Genomic DNA, 22716 nt, shown 5'->3' with positions numbered 1-22716 from the left:
GAGAGAGAGAGAGAGAGAGCAGACAGAAAAGACTGAAATAGCTCTAGCTAATTTCCCTCCCTCCAAAAACAGATGTTCCTGGAACCTTTGACCAAGGGTGGAGGCCTCCTAACAGCTGTGCCTTTAAAACCTATTCATTTTAGAATTAATGTTCTTCAAGTGACACAGCAATCGTTTGTCTATTTGCTGTACTGAATAACTTGGAGTTGCTGTGATGCTGAACACCATGCCATCGTCATGTCAAATACCATAATGGTTACCCATCTATTTGGATGAGCTTCTAGATTGATTCAGGTTAGGAAGCAGGAGAGGCATCCACTTCCTAAACTAGATGTCTCTAGAAACTATATAAATCCTAGAAATGTACAGAAATTATGTTAGTTATAGAACAGAGTTCAGGTCTTTTGTGTAAAGGTCAGTATGAGTCTTATTGAACATGACAGCACTTAACCACTGCTAAATGAGACTATGTTGTTATATGTGGAGGAACATTCTTTCACTTTGTAAATCACCCTTTGTCAATGTGCTGTATGAAGTAACCTGGGTTTGCTGTAAGGCTGAACCTTGTGCCATTGGGGTATCAAATACCATAATGGTTTCCCACAGTGTTTGGTGGAGCTCCCAGTTGTAAAACAGGTTTGGCAGCAGGAGTGGCATCCACTTCCTAAATCACATGCCTCTGGAAACTATGAACTTGGAGAAACAATGATAGTTATAGAAAGGCATTAGGTCTTTTGTTCATAGAATCATTATGAGTCGCACTTGACTTGACAGCAATCAAGAACGACAACAATACCATCTGGCCAGCTTCCTCCGTTTCATCCTCACTGGGATCTAGCCACACTGAGACTCCCTGGCTAGTAATAGCAATACTAATGATAGCACAGCTATTCATAACAAAAATAGAAATCATGATTACCATTGGCTGAAACTCAGTACATGGGCACATAACTGAATGCCCTGTGTGGATTTCTTATGTGAACCTCACAAGAAGACTTTAAAATGGATGCTATCATCTTGCCCATTTTACAAAAGAGCAAAAGAAAGCTACATGATAATTTGCCTCCTTCACCAAGCTAGAGGGTGCAGAGTTGGTGTTGGAGCCAGGTCCATGGGCAGGAAGGAGACTTAAGGATAAATTATATTGCTGTTTCATGACTGTGTCTACCCCTGATCCATGCCAAGCCTCTAGGGCATGTCCACCATTGCCAGCTCCAAAAATTGTTGGCAAGCCCAGCCTAACTTTCTCAAGAATGCCTGGGTCATGACAGTGCCCACAGAACACTTGCTGCTTTCAAAGACAGGCTGGCCAACTACAGCCTATGATCCAGACACAAGCTCTGTCAGTACAAACCATGAGAGTGAAAAACCAGATTTTACATTTTCAAATGCCTGAATAAAAATAAAAAAGAAGAATTCAATTTCATGACATGTGAAACTGTGTGAATCTGAATGTCCATCAATAAAGTTTTATAGGCACAAAGCCGTGCTTATTTGATTACCCATTATCTATGGTTGTTTTTTATTGTAATAAAAGGGTAACTGTGACAAAGATGGTATTCACTCTTAAAGGCTAAAATATGTATTGTCTATTTACAGAGGAAATCTTACTGTCCTCTGTTTTAAACTCCTGAAGTATAGTGTGCACAAGCCATTTGGGATCACTCTGGGGCTGCCTTGAATAGGTCGTGTCATTGCGATGGCTTTCCTCCTTAAATCCAACCAGCCTACACATTGCAATAATACAGTTTCCAGCAGCCCAACTCTTCCCATGCTGGTCCAGTTCCTTTGGATTCTGTATATTTCCTCTCAGAGGTTCAGTCTGGTGCATGTGTTTGTACCCATAGTGCATAACTGGCATTACTCAATGGTTGTACTTTAATTTACAATTTCATGAATTTGCTTACCTTAAACATAAAACTCAGGAATCATAGCTGCTTGTGCCACACACAGATCCAATACAATACCATGAACAAAGTGTAGACATTCAGAAGAAAAGAGCCTACGGCCTTGCATGTGTATCTGTTCGTAGCATCCTTATGCATCGATGATGGTAGAGGTCTGTCAAGCAGACTTTAAGTGCATGGATAGCCGAAAGCCTGTAGACAGGGTCTTTTTAGTCCACAAAGTGATGTTGTTAGCATTGTTCTTAGTATTTAGAATGCTAACATCTGATATAAATAACCTACATTAACATGTAGATAATGCACTTTAACTGTGACTGTGGAAATCTACCTATGTCTAAGTCAATGTTAACAGAGATAAACACGATCAGTAAACACATCACAAAGCAGATAATCAAGGCTAAATGGTGACAGTGATAGCAATTGGCCACTTCAGACAGCCCAAGAATGGCATTTACCCCACACCAGACACCCTTCTGTAAAGAAATCATGTGCTCAGACAGACGCGGATGCTACTTTCTTTTTGTCAGCATCTACACGGCCCTGGTTGCATTCGGCCGAGGTTTGAATCGGATCATAGGGAAGACCTTCTGAACATACCATTGAATTCTTCACGCTCTGCAGCAAGCGTTCGTGCTGCTCCGCTATCGCCAAGGCGGCTGAATGGACTTTCTGATAGATGGCCTCCCCATCCCGGGTTTGAAAGATAAACAGCCCTTCACCAGTCTCACACATCCTGTGGAAACAAGAACAGAGAGCTTCTGAGAAATCCAGCTCTGAGAAATCCAATGCAGCACAGTCTAGAACATTCTCTGAGACCCAGGACCGTAATTATTATTATCATCATTGTTTTTAGAAGGAGATTAAGTTTCTTGTTTTTGTTTGCAATGGAACACTGACTCTTTCTAACTGCCTAATCAACTGATAAGAATATGAGCAGGGAGGCAGTCACGTTAGGCTGACATGTTTTTATAATCACCAAGCAAATTACAAATGCCCAATGCTTTGATTGTTGGTATAATTCCTACCTTCACTTCACCATTTCCAAAAGTTCACCTGTGTACCTGAATCTCACCTTAAAGTCCATGAAAAACTTCTTAGCAATGACTTCGCTATTTAGCACAGATATCAAAGACAATTCTGTGTTCTACTCCAACATTTTTTTACAAACAGTGGTCCCAAAGATTCTTTTATGTCCAAAACCCTAGGTCAAACTTTATTCAGGCTAATGGAACAAACAGAGTGAAGAATTTTGTTGTAACTGTTCTTAACACACATGGCTCTGGAGAAATAATGGAGCAAGTCTAAGAGAAGACCTTCAAGAAAGGCTGTGTGTGTTTGACAAAGAATTGTTATGTTTGAAGAGCAAGATCATTTCCATCTCAGACTCAATTGAGCACAAGTCACATCATTAACAAGGAGAGACTGGCATCACATATTTAGGTAACTGTGAAATACGTCTTTTAAGTAACCAAATATATTTTGTTGCTGTTGTTATATGCTAGTGACTTGGAAACAACCCATAGTTGATCTTCCAGGGGGGTTTCCATTTGCAGGAGAGTAAAACTGCCCATCTTTCTCCCAGGGAGCAGCTGGTGGATTCAAACCTTGCGCTTTTGAGATTGCAGCACAGTTCCTTACCACTAACCTACCAGAGTCCCGTAAATATATATTTTAGAATTTGAAATAACTTGGATAAAGTCATGGGCAGATCATCCGAGAAAGCTCTGATTTTGTTACATCCATACATAAAATAGTAAAGAGGCAGTTTTTGTTTACTTGGTGGCTGATCAGTTATTCTTTGTTTATTTAAGAATAAAACCATTCTGAGATTTAATCCTACTATTTCCACTTGAGATTTCTTGCTTAGAATTTAAATTTAAACCTGACTTTTGCACAAATCTAAAGAACTCTTTGAGGCAACTTAGAAACCAAGTCAATCATTGAATCCAAACCATTAGCAATTAGTTTAGCTCCCCTGGCCCGTGCAATGAACAAAAGAAAACATGATATTTATACCAATCTCATTTTTTCTCCACTGGGCCTATGCCAGGGCCACATGGAATTTTTCTGCTTGTGTGTCCTAGACTTGGAGATTAGAAAATCCCTGACGAGCTTGAATTTCACCCACATGAGTTGGACAAGAAGAAGACAGATTGATAAAGGAAACGATGGTTCTTTTGGTTAACTGAGCCAAACACCACCTCATGAGGTCATCCACATGATTGTAATTGTGTACTGAGTCATTCCAATTTAATGAAGAATTAAACTTAAAATTGAAAGCACTTTCACTCCAGCTCAATTTCCTTCCTGAAGACTTCCTAAAGTGTTTTGCCCTCACTGGAATGTCCTCCTCTCAACCGCCACGTCAACTTGAGCAGACTTTCTGGTGTCGAATTCCACAAGGTCTTAAGTTTTTATACCTCTTTTTTTCATCAAGTAGGCAATTTTCTCCCCAAAGATAAAGTAGCCTTATGTTTGCGCTTATTTCTTTATAAGCTTATATGTCAACTTGGGTTCCAAAAAAGATGAAGGCACCTGCGTCTCACCTGCAGAATGATGAGTAACAGTAATGCAGAAGCTGTGTTTCTCAAACTTGACTCTCTCATGGTTTTCAAAGCTTTTATAACTGAACAAATAATGTTATTAGTTCACATTATGAATGATTCGGTATATCTTCCTGTCTATAACTATTGACTATATATCTATAAGCCATGATATTTTCTATTTCATACTTGTGGAGAGATGCCAATCTATATTTTTTTAAAAAAAATATGTTTCCATTAATTCCATTTGGGTGCATGGCAACCAATGTATACTATGACTCACTAATTAGCAAGATGCGTTGTTTTCAAGGAACTCTTTTGAATTCCTGTCTTCTTTCAACTGGAGCCAGATGTCTAAGCAGTCAGTCTCCTGTCTAACAAAAGGTCAACAGTTCCATCAATGACTCCACAAGAGATGGTCTCACTGTCTGCTTTCTTAAAGAGAGCAGCCTTGGAAGACCTGTGGAGAAGCACCGTCCTCCAGGGTCAACAGGAAGCTCTGGTGGCTTAGTGGAAAGGATTCACACTTCCAACTCAAAGGCAAGCCGTTCAAATCCAACAGCTGCTCCATGAGAGAAAGACGGGCAATCTCCTCCCATGCAATTTACTGTCTCTGAAAACCCAGCGAAGGGTCAGCTAGGAGTCAGTTCTAACTGGAGGGTACCTTACAACAAAAATTGGATCAATATGGGTCAGAATTGACCAGAAAGCAATGAATCTGTGTGTTTTGTTTCTCTGCCTCTGACTGATATAATGAATCTTGAGCCTTCTTTTAATAGTATTTGAAATCTCTAAATTCGTACTGTGATTTACAAAAGGAAATAAAAATAATTGTCAGATGAAGTAGCTTCTTAAAAATGTGCATTCCACTCTTCTAGGAACTGAGTCACACGTAGCACACACATCTCACATATCACCTACAGAACGCAGGCAGGGCCGAGGGCCGCTCTCTCAATCATGTACGCTAGTTTTAGCGTAGCTAATGATATCAATTAAACCCAGTAGGCTCTGGTCAGCTCTACTCAATACCCATGTTGATGTTGTTGTTATTGTGTACCATAGATTCGGAACTGACCCATAGCTGACCCTCCAGTGGGTTTTCAGGGGCAGTTTCTCTCATGGGAGGAGATAGCCCACCCTTCTCCCATGGAGCAGCTGGTAGCCTTGAAACACATGCCTTTGGGATTGTAGTGCAGCTTCTTGTCACTTGACCACCAGCATTCCCTTAACTTCCCATGTGGAAGTTAATATGATTGTTTCAGAGAAGGTAGGGATCTTGATTTTTATGTGAAATGACATGATTTTTAAACATTGACAGTTCATTTCTTTAAGGCTCTAAGGGCCCAAATGCCTCCATTAACCAGATCTGGCTAAGAAGTCACCCATTCTGACCCGGAGCCACAGGAAACTAGAAATGGATGAGAAGTCCAGCCTTTGCATTTGATTGTTGGGACTGGTTGTCCACGCCTGGCCCTGAAACTTGCTCAGAACAATAACTGACTTTCACACTCTCTCCTCTAATGTCTCTTCTATCCCCTCTCCGCATGTTCTTTTATTTCATTCACTCCTTCCCAGTGGATTTGTTCAGTACTGTTTCATAAGCATTTCTACAACCCTCTTTAAAATGTTACTACAGCCCTTCATCAAACTAGCATAATGAGCTCGCTCCCTAAGGCAAGCAAGGGGAAAAGAAAAAAAAAAGAAAGAAAGGAAATAAAGAGAAAAGAGGGAGCAGGTTACATAATCGTCTCACTAACCGGACACCCAAAGTCTGCCTCCCTTCCCCGGAGGAAGCCTGACACAGACTTAAGGTGTCCTAATGGACTCCCCAGTACCCAAATTGCATATGTCCACATTTTGACTTCTTAATGTTCCAACATCTTAATTTCTGTCTTGATTTTTACCCTGTACACACTTTGAGCATCCAAAGTAGTCCCAGATGCCTCAGATACTCTTTATAGTCTTCAATTACCCAGAGAAAATGAAATAACGGCTTTGATCTTAGCCTTTCCTGTGTCTTCTGTGAGGTGTACATCATTCAATCACTCCCTGATAGCCAAAAGCTTACTGGTTTGAGGCCACACAAAGGTGCCATGGAGATAATCCCTGGCAATCTACTTAAAACAAAAAAAAAATGTACACTCCCACGTTGCCTCTGAGTTGGAATTGACTCATAACTGATGCTAGGTTGGGTTTCCAAGTCACCTGGGAAGAAGTGTCCCATATTTCTCCTGTGGATTAGAACCTCTGGAGAGGCAAGACTTTCGGTACACAGCGTGGCTCCTTCACCAGCCCTCCTGGCAAACAAGTCAGCCACTGAAAACGCCACAGAGCACATTTCTACTCTGAAGCACATGGGGTCACCCTGAGCTGGAGGAATTGACTCAACAACAACTGGTGTGCTTGTTTGGGTTAGGTCCTCTGTAAAAATAAGCACTCAAATATAAGCACAAACCATGGCTATTATAGGTGTACTTACTAGTTTCCAGTGTCCCATAATCATTTTACCTAAATTATGTACCTGCCATTCCAAATGAGGAATCAGGCAATTAGTCAAGAATCTAGAAGCAATCAGGAGCTCAGGAAATAACTGGGGAAAGTCATCCATCCACTTAACAAACATGTGTTGAGCTGGTGCCAGACGTTGTTGTTGGGTGCCGTCATCAGGTAAACTAAGACTCTTAGCGACCCTCTGAATTACAGATTGAAACTTTGCCCGTGTGTGGCACAGCACGCAAGATGGCAGGCTCAGTTTAAACTTCTGAGACTACAAAGATTGCCTCAGACCATACCATTTTTATGATACTGAACAAGTCATTTATCTCTTGAAAGCTTATTTTTCCATTTGTAAATTAAATTTAAAGATAGCAAATATCACAGAGATTTACTCCAGATCTTGAATAAGATGTGTACAATAAACAAAAAAAGGTATTTAAATAACAGGCATTTTCATTATTCTATTGGATATAAACTCTTTAGGAAGAGGGTTGGGGGGTTTTCCCACCTAATTTATTCCGTTTTTCCACCAGTGTCTAGAACACGGCTTGGCCTTTATTTTGCAGAAACAAAAAAACAAAAACCTACCTTCTTCCGGTTGATTGTGACTCATGGTGACCCTCTGTGGAAACACATTATTCATCTTCCTTTGATAGGGTGGCAGATGGATTCAAACTAGTGACCTTCTGCTTAGCAACCCAGATCGGAACCTGCTATGCTACCAGAGCTCTCGGCGTTTACTGAATTCACAGCCAACAGTCATAGAGCGGAGTGTGTGGACAGAGTAAGAGGAGATGTAGTCAGAAGCCTGACCTAGGCTTCTCAGACAAGTCTTATTTCAAGAGAGAACTCACTGAATCACGTGGAGCAAGAGAGGTCCTTGGATGAAAAAATGGGAAAAGAATGAAAAAAAAATCTGCAGAATTCAAGCCTTGAGGTGGGTGAAATAGAATGAATCCAGTACAGTCGGGGTGGGAATGAGGAGAGGCAGCCTATGCAGCTGATGGCCAGTGGCCCCAGCAGTGACGTCCCTGAGTAATGGTCTTCAAAGATCACTCATTGTCACCACCTGGATGCTAGTTTTTTTCCGAAGCATTGATGCCCAACCTGTAGAAACTTTATTTCTTCTCTTCATGTCAAAATACTTTATTGGAAAAATATGAATGTGGTTAAATTAATGAAAACCCACAATAAATTATTTCCTGGTGCACTAAACTCATAAAACAAAAGCAAGTCAATAAGCCAATAAGTTCCATATGTCTTCACTTCCAAGATGTATGGGTTTAGACTACAGGAACATTACTAAAAGTGGGTTCATCTCGTATTCAGCATGTGTGCTGAAGAGCTTATTTCTTGTACCACCTTTAATCTGCAAAAGCTGTTATTAGATCCGTGTCAAACCTTATATTTGTCAGTATATTGTAATTGAAGGAATAAAGCCCCTGTCATGCCTACCACGAAGGAAAGCCACACAACAGCGGTGGAAGAAGAATGCAAACAAAGGTGACGACATGGGCTGTTTCTTTGAGGATCTTACAGCTTATATAGCAAATCAAGGCTTACACGTTAAAAACATTCATGAACAATGTCATGTAATTGGGCCGTATTGATCAGAGGGGCAATTAAGGAAGGAAGCATGCATTTAGGAAGAAGGGTGAACAGTAAGACGTGCAGTCTATCACACTGAAGGTCTTCCTTTCTCTAACTTGGCACTTTTTCCAAGCCTCACGTTCCCTTGTAAAGATGGATCCCTCTTGGCAATATGTCCAAACTATGTGAGACAAAGCCTCACCATCCTGGTTTCCACCAAGCACTGTGGCTGCATTTCTTCCTAGGTACTGGAATAGTCAGAATACATGTGCACAAATTTTATGAAAAATTATTTTTATGAAGAGTAATGAAAAATAAATGACCATTAAATATTTTTCAAAAGAAGATAATCTCTTTCTCATTAGAAAACCTGTTTCAGATACTCAGCATATTTGTTTTCAAATCTCTTTGCTGCAGAAAGGAGGGGGAATGAAGTACATTGCACTGGTTCATTTTCTTTTACTCCTTTAATAAAAATGAGCATGTTCACTATGATGTGTTCAGAAATTAGAAATTCCTGAGTCTCCAAGATTCTGAAAAACAAGTAGAGGAGTGTTCAAAGATGTCTCCCAGCACCATGGCCACCACGCTGGTAATGTCACCAATTAAAGGAAGGAGCAAGTTCTTTCCTTGGTGAAAATGTTCACCAACTGGGCTTGTTTTTAGGACGAAATGCATGTGGAAGCAATGGTTTTTGTTTCCAAGGCTCGTCAAGTTGTTTTTTACAGCCAATAAATAAACACAATATTTTTCTCCCACACTGGTGCATTCGATTTAAAGAAAAAGTATTTATATATGCAATTTTTATTTTCACATTCTCTTGGCAGCACTTAAATGTGTCAAAGGCACCAGAGAGACTCTCCCTGGCTGGGAAAGGGAAGCAATCATGTGCGGTAATTATTTAGAACGTTCTGCCAAATATCACCTGAGCACGTCTCCGTCCTGCAGGTGCACGGCCCAGGGTATTCATTTAAATCTGTCAAGAGGCAAGACAGAGGCTGACACCGAGGTGTGCTAACTCAGCAGCCAGCTGTAAAATTAACAAGAAAACTTCCTGGGCACCTGGCACCCTTCTTTAAACAATAAAGGTTCTAGAATGTTCCACAGGGGATGTCTCCGCAGTCAGAGCTTCCTGTCAACTAGCTCTTCCCCATAAAAAGCCAGGGTCCTGCCAGTTTGATGAGTCTCCCCAAGGCTTCAGGGCACTGAAGTGGAAAAAAAGCCAAAAAAAGATAAGAACAACAACAAACAAAAGAAGCAATGGGGCTCTGCTTCCAAAAATAAAGGAATGATTGGGTTTCTCCGGAGGTAATGGATGGAAAAAATGAAACTGTGTAGTTGTGTGCTATTAAAAATTGTATATTTCTAGCCTGAATGTTCTCTAAGGACAAAGAGATATGGCCATATTTGCTTGCGGATGCAGTAGAGGAGGAAATAGGCTCTAGAAAACTCTTACTGGTCTCTGCTCAGGATAACGCTCCTCCGAGAGGTTGTCTGCTAAAAGTAAAGAGGGAAGTCCAGCGCTGAAGTCCGGCAAACGGAAGGCGTATCATCACGCACATCTCAGGGGGCTTGTTTAGACTGCCGGCAGCTTTGTAAATCTGCCTTATTTGACAGATGCAGCCACCCATACTGAGGCAGGAGAAATATACTGAGGTAAGGAGACATATCCTGAAAAGGCACTCTGGCCACGCAGTGCTCAAACCAGGTCTTTGAACTGGCTCACTCCCCTGGGTTCAAGATAAAGGTGAGAAGTTCAAATCCACCAGCTGCTCTGAAAGAAATGGCTCTGGTGATCTGTGTCCACAGAGATCATAGACGGGGAAGCTGGTTACACTCTTGACCTGTAGGGTCACCAGGAGTCGGGATCCAGACCGTAATGACACACAACACCAGTGTTCTGACGAGATCCTCCGAACGGATTTAGTAAGCTTTGTCTGCAGGGGTGCTGCTTCTTCAGCCCCGGTCCCCTGCCGTCTCCACTGTGTGGACTCCACTCACGGTGATCACCTAGGACAGTAAGAACTGCCCTGGAGGGTTTTCAAGGCCCTCAGTGTGTCAAAATGCTAACCTAAAGGGTACTGGTTCAACTCCACTGGCCACTCCACGGGAGACAGATGGGCTATCTCCTCTCACAGTGACTTCTAGCCTTAGAAACCTAGCGGAGGGTCCCTATGAGTCAGACTCCACCAGATGACAGTGGACTTGGAGTTGAGTCTTTACAAGCGCGCACTGCCACTTCTTTCTCCCATGGAGCTTTTGGTGAGTGTAGACTGCTGATCCTTCTGTTAGCATCTGATCGCTTAACGCCTGCCCCAGCGAGTTCCTTCCTTAGCAGGCAGCCGTTAGTTCAGAGGTAGGCTACGTCCCAACAGAACAATGGGTACAAGCTTTCTCAGAAATGCAGACTTTGGAAAGGAGAAGGTCTGAGTGTGTGACCTTTATTTGCCATTTACTAGCTTGGGCTTTTTCAAACATTCTTCCAGGTGGTATAGCACTGGTCTGTCCATTTGCTGTACAGGGTAACTCATGGTTGCTGTGATGTTAAACACTGTGACACTGATGTGCTAAATGTGATAATGGTTACCCAACTGTGGACAGTGTTTGGTGGAGCTCCCCAGTTAAAACAAACTTGGAAGCAGGAGTGGCATCCACTTCCTAAATGGCCTGCCTCCGGAAACTCTATGAACAGTGCTCAGGCCTTTCCTTCATAGGGTCGCTATGAGTCGTTCACGACTCGACGGCATCAAACAACAACAGCAACAGCAGTTAAAGGTTTGACTGCCATCTGAAAGGCCAGCAGATTGAATTCACAAGCTACTGCAAGGGAGAAAGATGTAGCCATCAGCTTCTGAAAAGACCACGCCCTCAGCAGCCCTACGTGGTAGTCTAGTCAGTCCTCTCTGGTTGCTACAAGGAAGAATCAATTCAATGGAAACACGTTTTGCCATTGGAACAGCCACAGAGATGTCTATTCTCTGCTCCTCTCACGCCCCTTGTTCCTTTAGTTTAAACATATTTTCCCTTTTTATTTTTAAATTTTTAATTGTAATGTTATTTTACTAATTTTATTATTTTGTTAATTTAATTATTGATTTTATTTTAATAATATTAATATTTTATTAATTAATTTTCATTTTCTAATTTTAATTTACATTTTAAATTTTATTTTTAAAATGTGGTCAAAACATTTGCCACTCAACACTCTTCACATGCGTAGTTAATGATATTACATACATCCTACCACGTGGAAGTACTGCCCGATTACAGCATCACATGTAAGAGATGCTCGGAGTCCCCAGTAACGACTAGCAAACTTTGCCTGTTCTGGCTGGATGCAGGCACACCACGAAGATACTTCAGGCACAGTTCTAAACCACCACAACACAGCGCACGCGCCGATCAAGTGAGCCGTTCATTTTTTAAAAAAACTGTATTTGCTTGTTTGTTTTTAGGTGCCGACAAGTTACCTTCGCTATCCTGCAGTCGGTTAAAAGATCTTAGAGATGTCGCCCAGCGGGTGGCAGATCGTGAGGCAGCGTTCGGTTCTGTCGCCCACAGGGTTGCTGCGGGTTGGCAATGACTCCAAAGCACCTCGCAGCAACAAGAAAATGCACCTGGACGTTGCCAGATGTCCAACGGGGTATGAGAACTGCTATCCCAGAGCACAGCACCGTGATGGGTAAGAAGGGAGCTACAAATCATTATGGTTCCGTTTGTTTGTTTATTGCATTATTCGCTTTGAGCAGTTGTTAAACATTGGGCACCTTCTGTTGGTTTCATAAGCCTCACACCGGCAACCCTTCCTGGTGGCACCAGCAGTCTCTGGTGTGAGGAGAGCCGTCTTCATTCCATCTGTAATCCCTGACTTCTTCCTACAGATCTCTGGCAGCTCAGCACCTGGTGAGTGTGATGATGATTTAGGGGATCACTGATCACTGCTCCCCAATAAGAGGCACAAAATGGGGTGTGTTCAGGTATAACCCAAAGGCTAAAACCCCTGCAAATTCATTGCTGTTGAGTGGGGACTGACCCATAGCTGACCGCCCAGAGGATGTTCAGAGGCTGGAAACTGCACGGGAGGAAACTGGCCATCTTTTTCTTATGTAACAGCTGATAGATTTGAACCATCCACCTTTAGGTTGTAAGAGCAAATACTTACACGCTAGGCAATCAGAGGTATTGTGGGAACATACACAACGGTGTATTTGGGGAAAGGACTGTTAATCTGATTCTGTAAAGATTCTGCTAACAACTCCCTGGTGGCAATTCCACTTTCTGGCACAGAGCAGCCGTGAGTTGAAAGTGACTCAACAATAATGAATTTGAGTTTTAAATCAGGGTGTGTGTGTGCACTTGTGTGTGTGTGTGTTCTGCTATCTGAAGGTGTGGGGATGAGAGGCCAAAGCTGCTGGAAGTCAGAGTGAAAATTATTCTAGGAGAAACAGAACTTCAAGATGAAAAGTGGCTTCATGATTTGGACCTTCACGGAAGCCAAGCCTGAAGTCAATCTCGCTTGGAGTTACGGAAGATAGTGCATTCTTTTTCTGCTTATGTCATCTGAGGTGGATACAATTGCCTCCTACCTGCTTGACACTGCTAATGTTTTCATGTGGCCCTTGTTAAACCTTCCTGTCAATCGTGTGTGCTAGGTCGGACACCATCCCACTAGACAGGTGGGGATATGCTTAGGAACGCTCATGGATTCAGCTCACTCACCTGTGACTTCCAGTTTCCTACACGTACCTGTGATGCATTTCACAAGTGCTGTCTCGGCTCAATTTTGAGATCACAATTTAAAACCTCTCAGTTCTCACTGACAGGTCATGGTAAGCCTACACCCCCAACTACTGTTTTTCATGTTCTAAAACTCCCAGGTTACAATACTCAGAGGCCTCCAGATGTTGAACACCCCTAGAGAGTTCTCCTTCAGACCCATGGAATTATCCAACATTCCCAAGCCCTGGGGAGTGTGCCAAAGCTTAGCTAATCCACCCTGCTTAGAAAACTTAAACTACCTACAGTTCTGACTTGAAGTTCTACCATGTTGCTAACTGCCATCTCCTGTGTGATTTGTGTGGCAGCCTCTTCCTCTTCGTTGAAGCTGACACAGAGAGTTCTACCCTTCATCTATCCAAGTGTCTTTGTGCTGTGCTCTACCTGCCAGGGAACTTCAAATTCCACTTAATATCATATTATTATGAAACATTGCCTCATTGGTTGGTTTGGTGAAGTGAAATGCTCCATTGAGTACAACTACATTAACTACAACTCTGTTGTTAGCTTTCATCAAGTCAGTTTCCAACTCACAGCGACCTCACGTGGAGTGAGATTGGATCGTTGTATCCACAGGGATTTTTATTGGTGCATTTTCTTTCTTCTTCTTCTTCTTTTTTTTTGGTGCATTTTCTTTTACTTTCTTCCTCATAGGTGTTAGTCTGGAAGCTTCAGTGAGGTCTGTTCAGTATTATAGGAAGAGTAAGCCTCACGGGCAGACAAGTGACTGTGTCTGAGGCATATTTGTTGGGTTGTTGTTGTTATGTGTTGTCAAGTCGCAGATGACTTGTAGTGACCCTATGAACGAAAGACCTGAACACTTGTATAACTTTCATCATTTCTCCAAGTCCATAGGGTTTCCAGACGCAAGTTATTTCAGAAGTGGATGCCACTCATGCTTCCAAGCTTGTTTATTCAGGGAGCTCCACCAAACACTGTCCACCATGGGTAACCATTATCACATTTGACCTATTAGTGTCACAGTGTTCAGCATCACAGCAGCCATGAGTTACCTCTGTACAGCAAATGGACAGACCAGTGCTATGCCACTTAGAAGAATGTTTGACCAAAACAATTAAAACTGGCCTGAGGGCCGCAGACTAAAATCACCCACCTTTGGCTTGGTCACATCACTTGCTGCCCAGTAGGCCAACTGAGCTCTCTCTTTGTTGGGTGTTGTTGTTGTTAAGTGCCGTCGAGTCGCAGGCAACTCATAGCGACCCCTCATAGTGACCCTATGAAGGAGAGTCCTCGATGCTTGGGTGCCTTTCATCCTCTCTCCAGGTTCATAGGGTTTCCAGAGGCAAGTTATTATGGAAGTGGATGCCACTCCTCCTTCCTTTGTTGGGTAGTGAGCATGAATTTCCCACACAAAAGGCAAGAATGCTATCAAAGAACCCCAATGCCTCACTTACTGGTTGTTGTTATTGTTAATTGCTATTGAGTATTCCAACTCATAGCAACCCCAATATACAGAGTTCCTCTTCCCAGAGTTTCTAAAACTGTGGACCCATCAGCAGCCCACCCCTCTAGGGAGCTCTGGTAGCCTAGTGGTAAGAAACGGCACCGCAATCCCAGAAGTCCATCCCCTGCCTGCTGTTCTGATTCGCTGCTGTCAAGCCAACTCGGACTGACATGCATGAGAGATCACAACACTGCCTGTTCCTGCGGCATCATCGCAGTGCTGGGCACGAGCTCATCGCTGCAATCACCATGTCAATCCGTCACCTTCTCTGTTGTTGTTGTCACGTGCCCATTGAGACAAGCGTGATTCATAGCAGCCCTGTGAACAACAGACCTGAACCCGGTCCTACCCTGTGCTGCCTTCATCTTCTCTTCCATACTTGCGCCCATTGCTGCAGTCACAGTGTCAATCCGTTTGGTTGAAGGTCTTTCTCTCACTGACCCCTCCACCTTTCCACATACGAGGTCTCTTTCCAAGGAAGAGCCTTACCTAATATCTTATAATCATAGAATACTGTCTACTTTGTTGCTTTGTGGGTAAAGTGGGTCACTGGACAGTGATAACACAGTGTCATTTCTGACCAAGGCTAAAGGTGAGATGAGTTCATCCAAGGTCTTTAGAAAGAAGATTCCTACATCTCCAGGGGTGTTTGGTGTTACCACTTCAGACTAACACAGAGTAAGTGAAAACTATTTGCCTAGAGACTTAACTCCTGCCCACTTATTGATGTGGGAGACACAGAGAGAGAAAATGATATTAGTTAATATGAAACTGCCTTGTTTTGAACACATCCAAAAATAGCTAAGAAAAAAACCCCCCTATCTTCACTAATAAAGCAGAGTAGATCTGAAACCTTCACGCTTGGAAGAACACAAATGATCTTATTATCTTGAGCATCTTGATGGCAACTATAAAAATTCATCTTTATTTGACTTTCAGGCAAAATATAAAATAGTAATACTACCTTGGGTTTAATTCTCTGACTGTATTCTGCAAGCCAAAATCCTGGCCCAAAGAATCTGAGGCAAAGCTAAAAATGCTCTTGAAGATTAACCCTTCTCTGTTCAGGACTGTTTTATGTCTCTTACACGAGTTACTGCTTTTACTTACAACAGCCCTGAAAGGAAGACACTATTTAGCCAAACTTACAAACAATGCATAGGGAAGTTACACAGTATACACTGTCCAATGTCAGCGACTAGGGGAGAGTAGAGACTAGGCAGGTGTTACAAGCTAGGTTGTTAGCAAAAAGATCAGGACCAGGGATCCACCCGTCACTCTGTAGGAGAAGAAGGAGGCAATCTGCTCCTCTTACGATTTATAGCCTAGGAAATGTAATGACAGCAGTGGGTTGGGTTTTAGGGTCTCTCTGAGTGCCCCTCCCTGTTCACTGCATTTCACCATGCTATTGGAGAAGTATGATACTTAGAATAGAATCTTGACCTCTTTCTGACCACCCAAACTCAAGTTTGAACCATCCCCTACAAAGCACAGTAAGTATGATTTTCAATAGTATTCAGAGCAAGAACTTTTCTCTAAATGTGTAAATATTTTTGGTCCCTACAATATCAAGGGCACAAGACTTTGTGGTGAGAGTTGTAGTTATTATAACCATCTAACTGTTGGAGTTCTTGGATGAAATATCCCAAAGGTCGAGCCATAAAGGGGTCATAAAAAGTAATGGAATAAAACTCTTTCATTTTCCAACTTGGTACTTTATTACATTTAGCCAAAGACTATTGAAAAGTTTCTGAAATTTATCTCTTCAATATAGCCACACTTTTATTCCACCAGTCTTTCTTCTGAGAGACTTCAGGAGCTCTGCACATCCACCCATCCCCTCTACCCTGTTAAACACTATGCAGGTAGTGACCTTTACAAATTTGAAGCACAATTCTACTGCACACACATAATATGTTGTTGTTGTTGACTGTCTAGTAAATTCTGATTCAGAGTGGTCCCGTGGGACAGAGTAGAACTGACCGATAGGGATTTCTAGGCTGTAAACTTCCCAGACTGTCAGGGTTTTCTCCCAGAGAGAGAGCTACAAAACCAAACAAAGCATGACAAACCAAAAAAACCCATTGCCGTTGAATACGTTGTGACTCAAAGTGACCCTCCATTGCTTTTCTCAGCCTTTAAATGTGTGCGCATGTAGACAGCCTGTTTTTCTTCTAGAGAGTAGTAGGTAGAGTTGAACTGCTGATCTTCCAACAGTAAAGCACGTAGCAACAACATATAGAGATTTTATTGGTTGTAATAAATAGCAAACAATTCCTGAGATTCAAAGTTTGATTTTTAAAAAGCGATAATGAATAAGTGATTTCAACAAACTTAGAAAATGGCTCTGAACATGAAAGTTGTTTCATTGGCTTTTGTTTTGTTTTGTTTTGTTTTGTTTTTATGTGATGACCTTTTGTATTCTCTGGGAGATTCATCAACTTGTTTCCAGCATTTCAATTTCCAGGTACTTGCAACAAAGTAGACCAGTGTGGGAAAGAATTCTAAAACCTGCTTACACTGTTGTAAGAGCAGGACAGTGGTGCATTTTTTTGAAAAGTGAATTGTAAATAATTGCCTTTTGATTCAAATGGAATGCGCAAGTTAATCAGAGGTGGGTGACTGTTCATGCAAAGAATGGCTAATGTTATAGGTCAGTTTGACAAGGTTGGGACTCTCTGTGGTTTACTAAGACACTGTGTGATCACCTTTCCTTTCTTCATCTTGTGAGCAGCCAATCAGAAAGGGGCGTTCCCCCTGAGGGTGGTGCCTGTCTCCAAAATACGAATGGCTGTTCTGACAAAGCTCATGTTCTTTTCTGAACTTTCACTCATTCTTCTTGTCACCTGACACGCACACATTTAAAGACTGAGAAACTCAGTGGAGGGTCCCTTTGAGTCAGAATGTATTCAATGGCAATGGGTGTTTTGGTTTGTCATGCTTTGTTTTGTTTAGTAGCTCTCTCTGTGGGAGAAAACCCTGACAGTCTAGGAAGTTTACAGCCTAATAATAAATATTCTCTTTCTATATAAGGGAGCTCTGGCAGCCTAGTAGTAAAAAAAAGCTGCACTGCAATCCCCAAGGCACATGGTTCAAATCCAACAGCTGCTACATGGGAGGAGAGCACTCTCCTCCTGTGAGATCTACTGCCTCTGAAAACTGGGAGGGTCAGCTATGGGTTGGTTCTGACTCTTAACAACTCAAAATACAGATTATATATATTACGGAAGCTATATAATGCTTCCTTGTTGTTACTGTTAAGTGTCGTCCAGTTGTAGATGACTCATAGTGACCCTATGAATGAAAGACCCGAACACTTATAACTTTTGTCATTTCCAGAGGCAAGCTATTTCGGAAGTAGATGCCACTGATGTTTCCAAACTAGTTTTAATTGGGAAGCTCCACCAAACACCATTTGTAACCATGATGGTTACCATCATGGGTTACCATTATTGCATCTGACACATCAGTGTCACAGCGTTTAGCATCACAGCAACCACAAGTTACCTCTGTACGGCAAAAACAAACAGATAGTTTAGGAGTGGAATGCAGCACTTTTTAATCCCATCAAAGTACTGATCTGATCCTATGTGAAGAGAGTTTCCTGTGGTAAGGCCTGTAACACTTTGGGTCTTACAAGAGATAAAAGGGAAAGAAAATGAGCTGAGAGTTGGGAACTCGGTAAAATCGAACAAGGCTCAGCAGAAACAGAGTGTGTCTGCTGGTCCTCAGGTCCCTGCACTGAGACTCCTCAGCAGAGGTGAAGGCCAGGGTGTAAAGAGATTTGCAAGAAACACCATGCTTCCAAATATTAAAGAAAATGAGGAACAGCCAGAGAACAGCTTGTCCTAGCACCAACACCTTGACTTGGAACTTTTCAGTCCCCTAAAATGTGAGAAAATTTCTGTTTGTTAGTAATCTACTTGTGACATCTTTGTTACAGCAGGACTGGAGAACTAAGATGAAGTAAATTTGGAGGAGGGAGTGGAGAACAAAGTAAATGAGACGCTGCTTAGTTAAATGTATCGTGATCAACACAAGCATTGTTGGCGCTCTCTTCTGTCTCCTGGATTAACTTTTTAAAGGAACAAGTGAGATTGGGAACCACAAAAAGCAAGTGTTAGACATTCAACTCTTCCAGTGTTCCTGCCATCCATCATACTGTGAGCAAAGTAAAAAGGACCTTATAACCTCCTACTTCACACTGTCAGTGGGAGAATAGCCCCTGGTATAAATAATCTGGAAAGATAAATAAAACAGCAATGCAACAGTTTTTCAAGAACCAAGAAGCTGACCTCTGTCCAGCTTGATCCACAATGTGTTCCTTTTCTCCTCATTTTTTTTTCCCAGTACAATTTCAGTTTAAAGTACAGAATCAAACTGTGCAATGCAAATTCACACCACCTCGGCGAAATAGCAGAGCCCTCCGCTGGGAAGGCAAGAAGAACCAGGTTGTATATATACATGAAAATTGTTCAACGCGCCGTCACTCCCCTGAGTGTTCTGGAGCTCGACTCAGGTCAGAGCTCCTAGAGAAACGCAGGCCTCAGATGACGGGCTGAGGCAGAAACAAAGATTCATAAAAGCGGGCACAGACAGTTGTGGTACTCACCTCCCTGCCTCAAATGTGAACCACGTGGCATCACGTCCATACCGCCGCAGGGCGCTTAGCGGCCAAGAGATGAGTTTGACTCTGGGATTCTGGATGTCCCAAAGACAGATATGCTCATATGTAATCTGCAAGGCACATTCGCCATGTACATCTAAGTTAGGAGATGGCATCAAATACACATTGAATCTCTCTGGGAGAAAAACAAAAGGTTAGTCTAAAATCCCCAGGAATAACAACACATCACAGACACTGTAGGAAAACAGAGTCATTTAAAAACAATTCAAGACCACATGCTCCTCTCTAGGCGTGGGGTGGGTGCGTGTGTTGGGGGGGGGACACACACAGGAACCTAAACCTTCCTCATCAATTACCAGAAAACAAGTTGTGAAATGCAGCCCACATGAAATGATGCAAAAAAAAAAAAAAAAAAAAAGGGCACATCTGGCTGCCATAAGCACTAAGTGATATTTGTACAAAGACAATTTTTAGAAATTTTTAATGTGCATAAGGAAAAAAAATTTGTATGTCAATAAAAGACGAAAGCAGTCGAGCCATTAAAAGCATTTTTTTCCTTCTGCCAAGTACAAGTTAATTACACCACACTTTGCATTCATAAAAGACACAGGTGCAAACTAATAATCTCACAGTTTAGTGATATTTAAGTTATATTGATCAACTTATAATTATCAAAACTGAATAAAAGTTAGATTCCAAATTACTTAAATAAGACTTCATGCTATTATGCACTTAAATGGCCAACCACTTGGGAAAAATGCCAATGGATATATTTCAACTAGTTTTAACAAAGAACTATTATTAGTCAAACATGAGGAAGAAATCTTCATTTGCTCATTTTAATGTTTGTTAAAAGTTAACTAAGATTGCCTTAAATAAACTACTTGGCTGATTAGCAAATATTCATATCCAAAGAAACATTATGATATTTGTTACATTTTTTAAAAAAATACTGTAAGAAGTTAGAGAGTTAAACATCTTTAAGAGGAAAAAGAAATAAAAAGTTATTATAATCTACTCATTAGCAAGCTAAAGGTATCTAACAAAATACTATTGTAGGAAGATGTAATATTAGTGATATTCTAAATTAAATGTTTTCATAGCAAGATAATTGTATCAACATTTTGAAAGAGTTCAGTTGGGTATATAAGTAGGGTATGAAGATTGTGCTTATGTAATGCGTTCATGAACCTCCTAATTTGAATTTTCAGAATGACTCTAAAATTTAAAAAAACAAAATATTTGTTGCTCTCTTATAACTATTAGTGTGAAAATATACTTCCAATGGAATGAATTTCTGAATAACAAAGATTGTCTTCACTAAGAATAAAAAGAAGTTTACCAGCAGTTTTGCTTTAAATAGCAGTAATAATGGTGGCAGCAATGATTATTCTAATCACAATTACTTAAAGATACGCAGAGAAATATATGTTAATTGTGCCTTAAAAAATAGTTCCATAATACTCATTAGTGGTCATATTTGGCCTCTGAAGACCCCTGGACAGTCAGCAGTGAGTCGGCTTTGACTCGGCAGCATACAACAACAGTCGTATATTCCTCAACGTTTTGATTCTCATTTGCCAAAAGAGGAAACTCAGGTATAGAAAGTGGACATGGCGACGCTATTTCATAGACACTACCATCTCCTGGATTCTGTTTGCAGCATGAGTAGGATCCTGTCTCACAAACAAAAGTTGTGGAAATAAAAGCTGATCTGAACACTCGAGCAAGAACTAAATAAATAAATAAAATTTAAACCTGTCCTGGTTTCTCTTTATTTGGGGCTTTATTGCTACTTGAACATGAACATTATGGGTGCGACCTTAAGGCCCAGGGACACCTTGATGTTGGAGGAGCTGAGAGTGAGGTCATATGACCTTGAGTAAATGACTTAGCCTCTCTGTAGCTCAATTTCACAGTCTACAAAGAGCCTCTCTGAATTAGCCAGCACTTCTAGGTCACAGTCAATAATAACCTCTCCAGGGAGATGGATTATGGCCAATATGGTGCATCCAAATAGCCATAGGCTATAAAAGTGTCATGAAGACATAGTTCCAATGGGGAGGGAGAGTATTTTTTTTTTATTTTTTACTAACAATTGGTGTGTGTTCTGAAGGAAGGGTCAGGGCAATTCCACCCCTGCCATGTCTGTAATCCAGCCAGATGACCCCACAGCCCCTTCAGCCGTGGTGTGTCCTCATTGGTCACATCGAGTGAAGCTCGACTCAGAGATCCACCTGCCGCCTTATGAGGCTCAGCTGTTTACAGAGAGAGATGCCTCACCTGCATCAGGTGTTCCTACTGTAAACCAACATCAGTGTGTTCATGAATGTTCCTGAATATTTTTGTCATTGTTACTGAGGCTTATTCTCAGGTGGAGGGCTTAGCTCAAAGTGTTGGCTCAAGTGTTTGATGAAAAAAAATTAATAAAAAGAAATCTCAAATTTAAGTGTGTTTAGGCAAGAGGAACAATCCTAAAGTTTAGATTTAACTCAAAAAGCATTGGAGAGCTTTCAATAAAATTTTAAATGAAAAGGCAAGAAAAAAAGAAATCCATTTACTGTTGAGTAATGGAGGTTTTCATTCTAGTGGAGACTAAATTTCTGGATTCCAAGGACGCTGAGGTGACCCATCATCCGTGCCACCACCCTGAAGTGACCTTTGGGCCTCGAGACAACTGATTTCTTTAAAAGTCACATGAAACAAGAAGTCTAGCCTTGGACATGGTGAGCTTTTCTAGAACAATCTATGTACGATTTTGACAATAGCAATTCCAAAGATCAATCTAGAAGCTATTTTCTGGGGTAAACTGTTACTGTGTAAACAATACTCCGGCTCTTTCCGTGACAATGCATACTAAACTGGAGTATAAGGTTCTGCAAAAAAAAAAAAAAAAATGGTCTTTCCTTGAAGTATTTCTGACTTCCTAGGCAGATATGTTACCCTGATGTGCAAATCATATATTAAATAAATATCGATCAATTTCTCCTTACATTACAAAAACATGGTTTTTGTTTTACATTTTTAAAATCCTCATATCAAAAATACTGGGCCGGACCGCTGTGTGAAAAGAATGACTATCTAGTTATTGTAACACAAGTAAAGTTTTTATCTCCTTCTGCTTTCAGTTTCCCCATCTGTAAAGTGACATATTATATGATAGGGCTACTGAGAAAATGCCAGAATCTAGCAGAATATTGCAGTGCAATACCTGACACACAGCAGGCTCCCTGAAAGTCTACCAGATATCAATAATGTAGATCTAGACTTAAATCTATCTTTCTATCATCTATCTATCTATCTATCTATCTC

At 41.3% G+C, this 22716-nt stretch overlaps 1 protein-coding gene across 1 annotated transcript in view; it reads right to left on the bottom strand.

Moving 5' to 3' along the window:
* Positions 1 to 22716, bottom strand: part of DOK5 (docking protein 5) — a 171360-nt gene that overhangs the window by 43668 nt on the left and 104976 nt on the right. The window contains exons 5-6 of the mRNA XM_006881650.1: positions 19390 to 19579; positions 2505 to 2640 (exon numbers count right to left, since the gene is read on the bottom strand). Of these exons, the coding sequence (XP_006881712.1) occupies positions 2505 to 2640; positions 19390 to 19579 (326 nt within the window). The remainder of the gene's footprint in view (positions 1 to 2504; positions 2641 to 19389; positions 19580 to 22716) is intronic.

This window comes from Elephantulus edwardii, unplaced genomic scaffold (genome assembly GCF_000299155.1).
Source record: "Elephantulus edwardii isolate Elephantulus edwardi_28Jun2011 unplaced genomic scaffold, EleEdw1.0 scaffold00015, whole genome shotgun sequence".
Taxonomy (NCBI): domain Eukaryota; kingdom Metazoa; phylum Chordata; class Mammalia; order Macroscelidea; family Macroscelididae; genus Elephantulus; species Elephantulus edwardii.
This window is presented reverse-complemented; position numbering and strand designations above follow the sequence as displayed.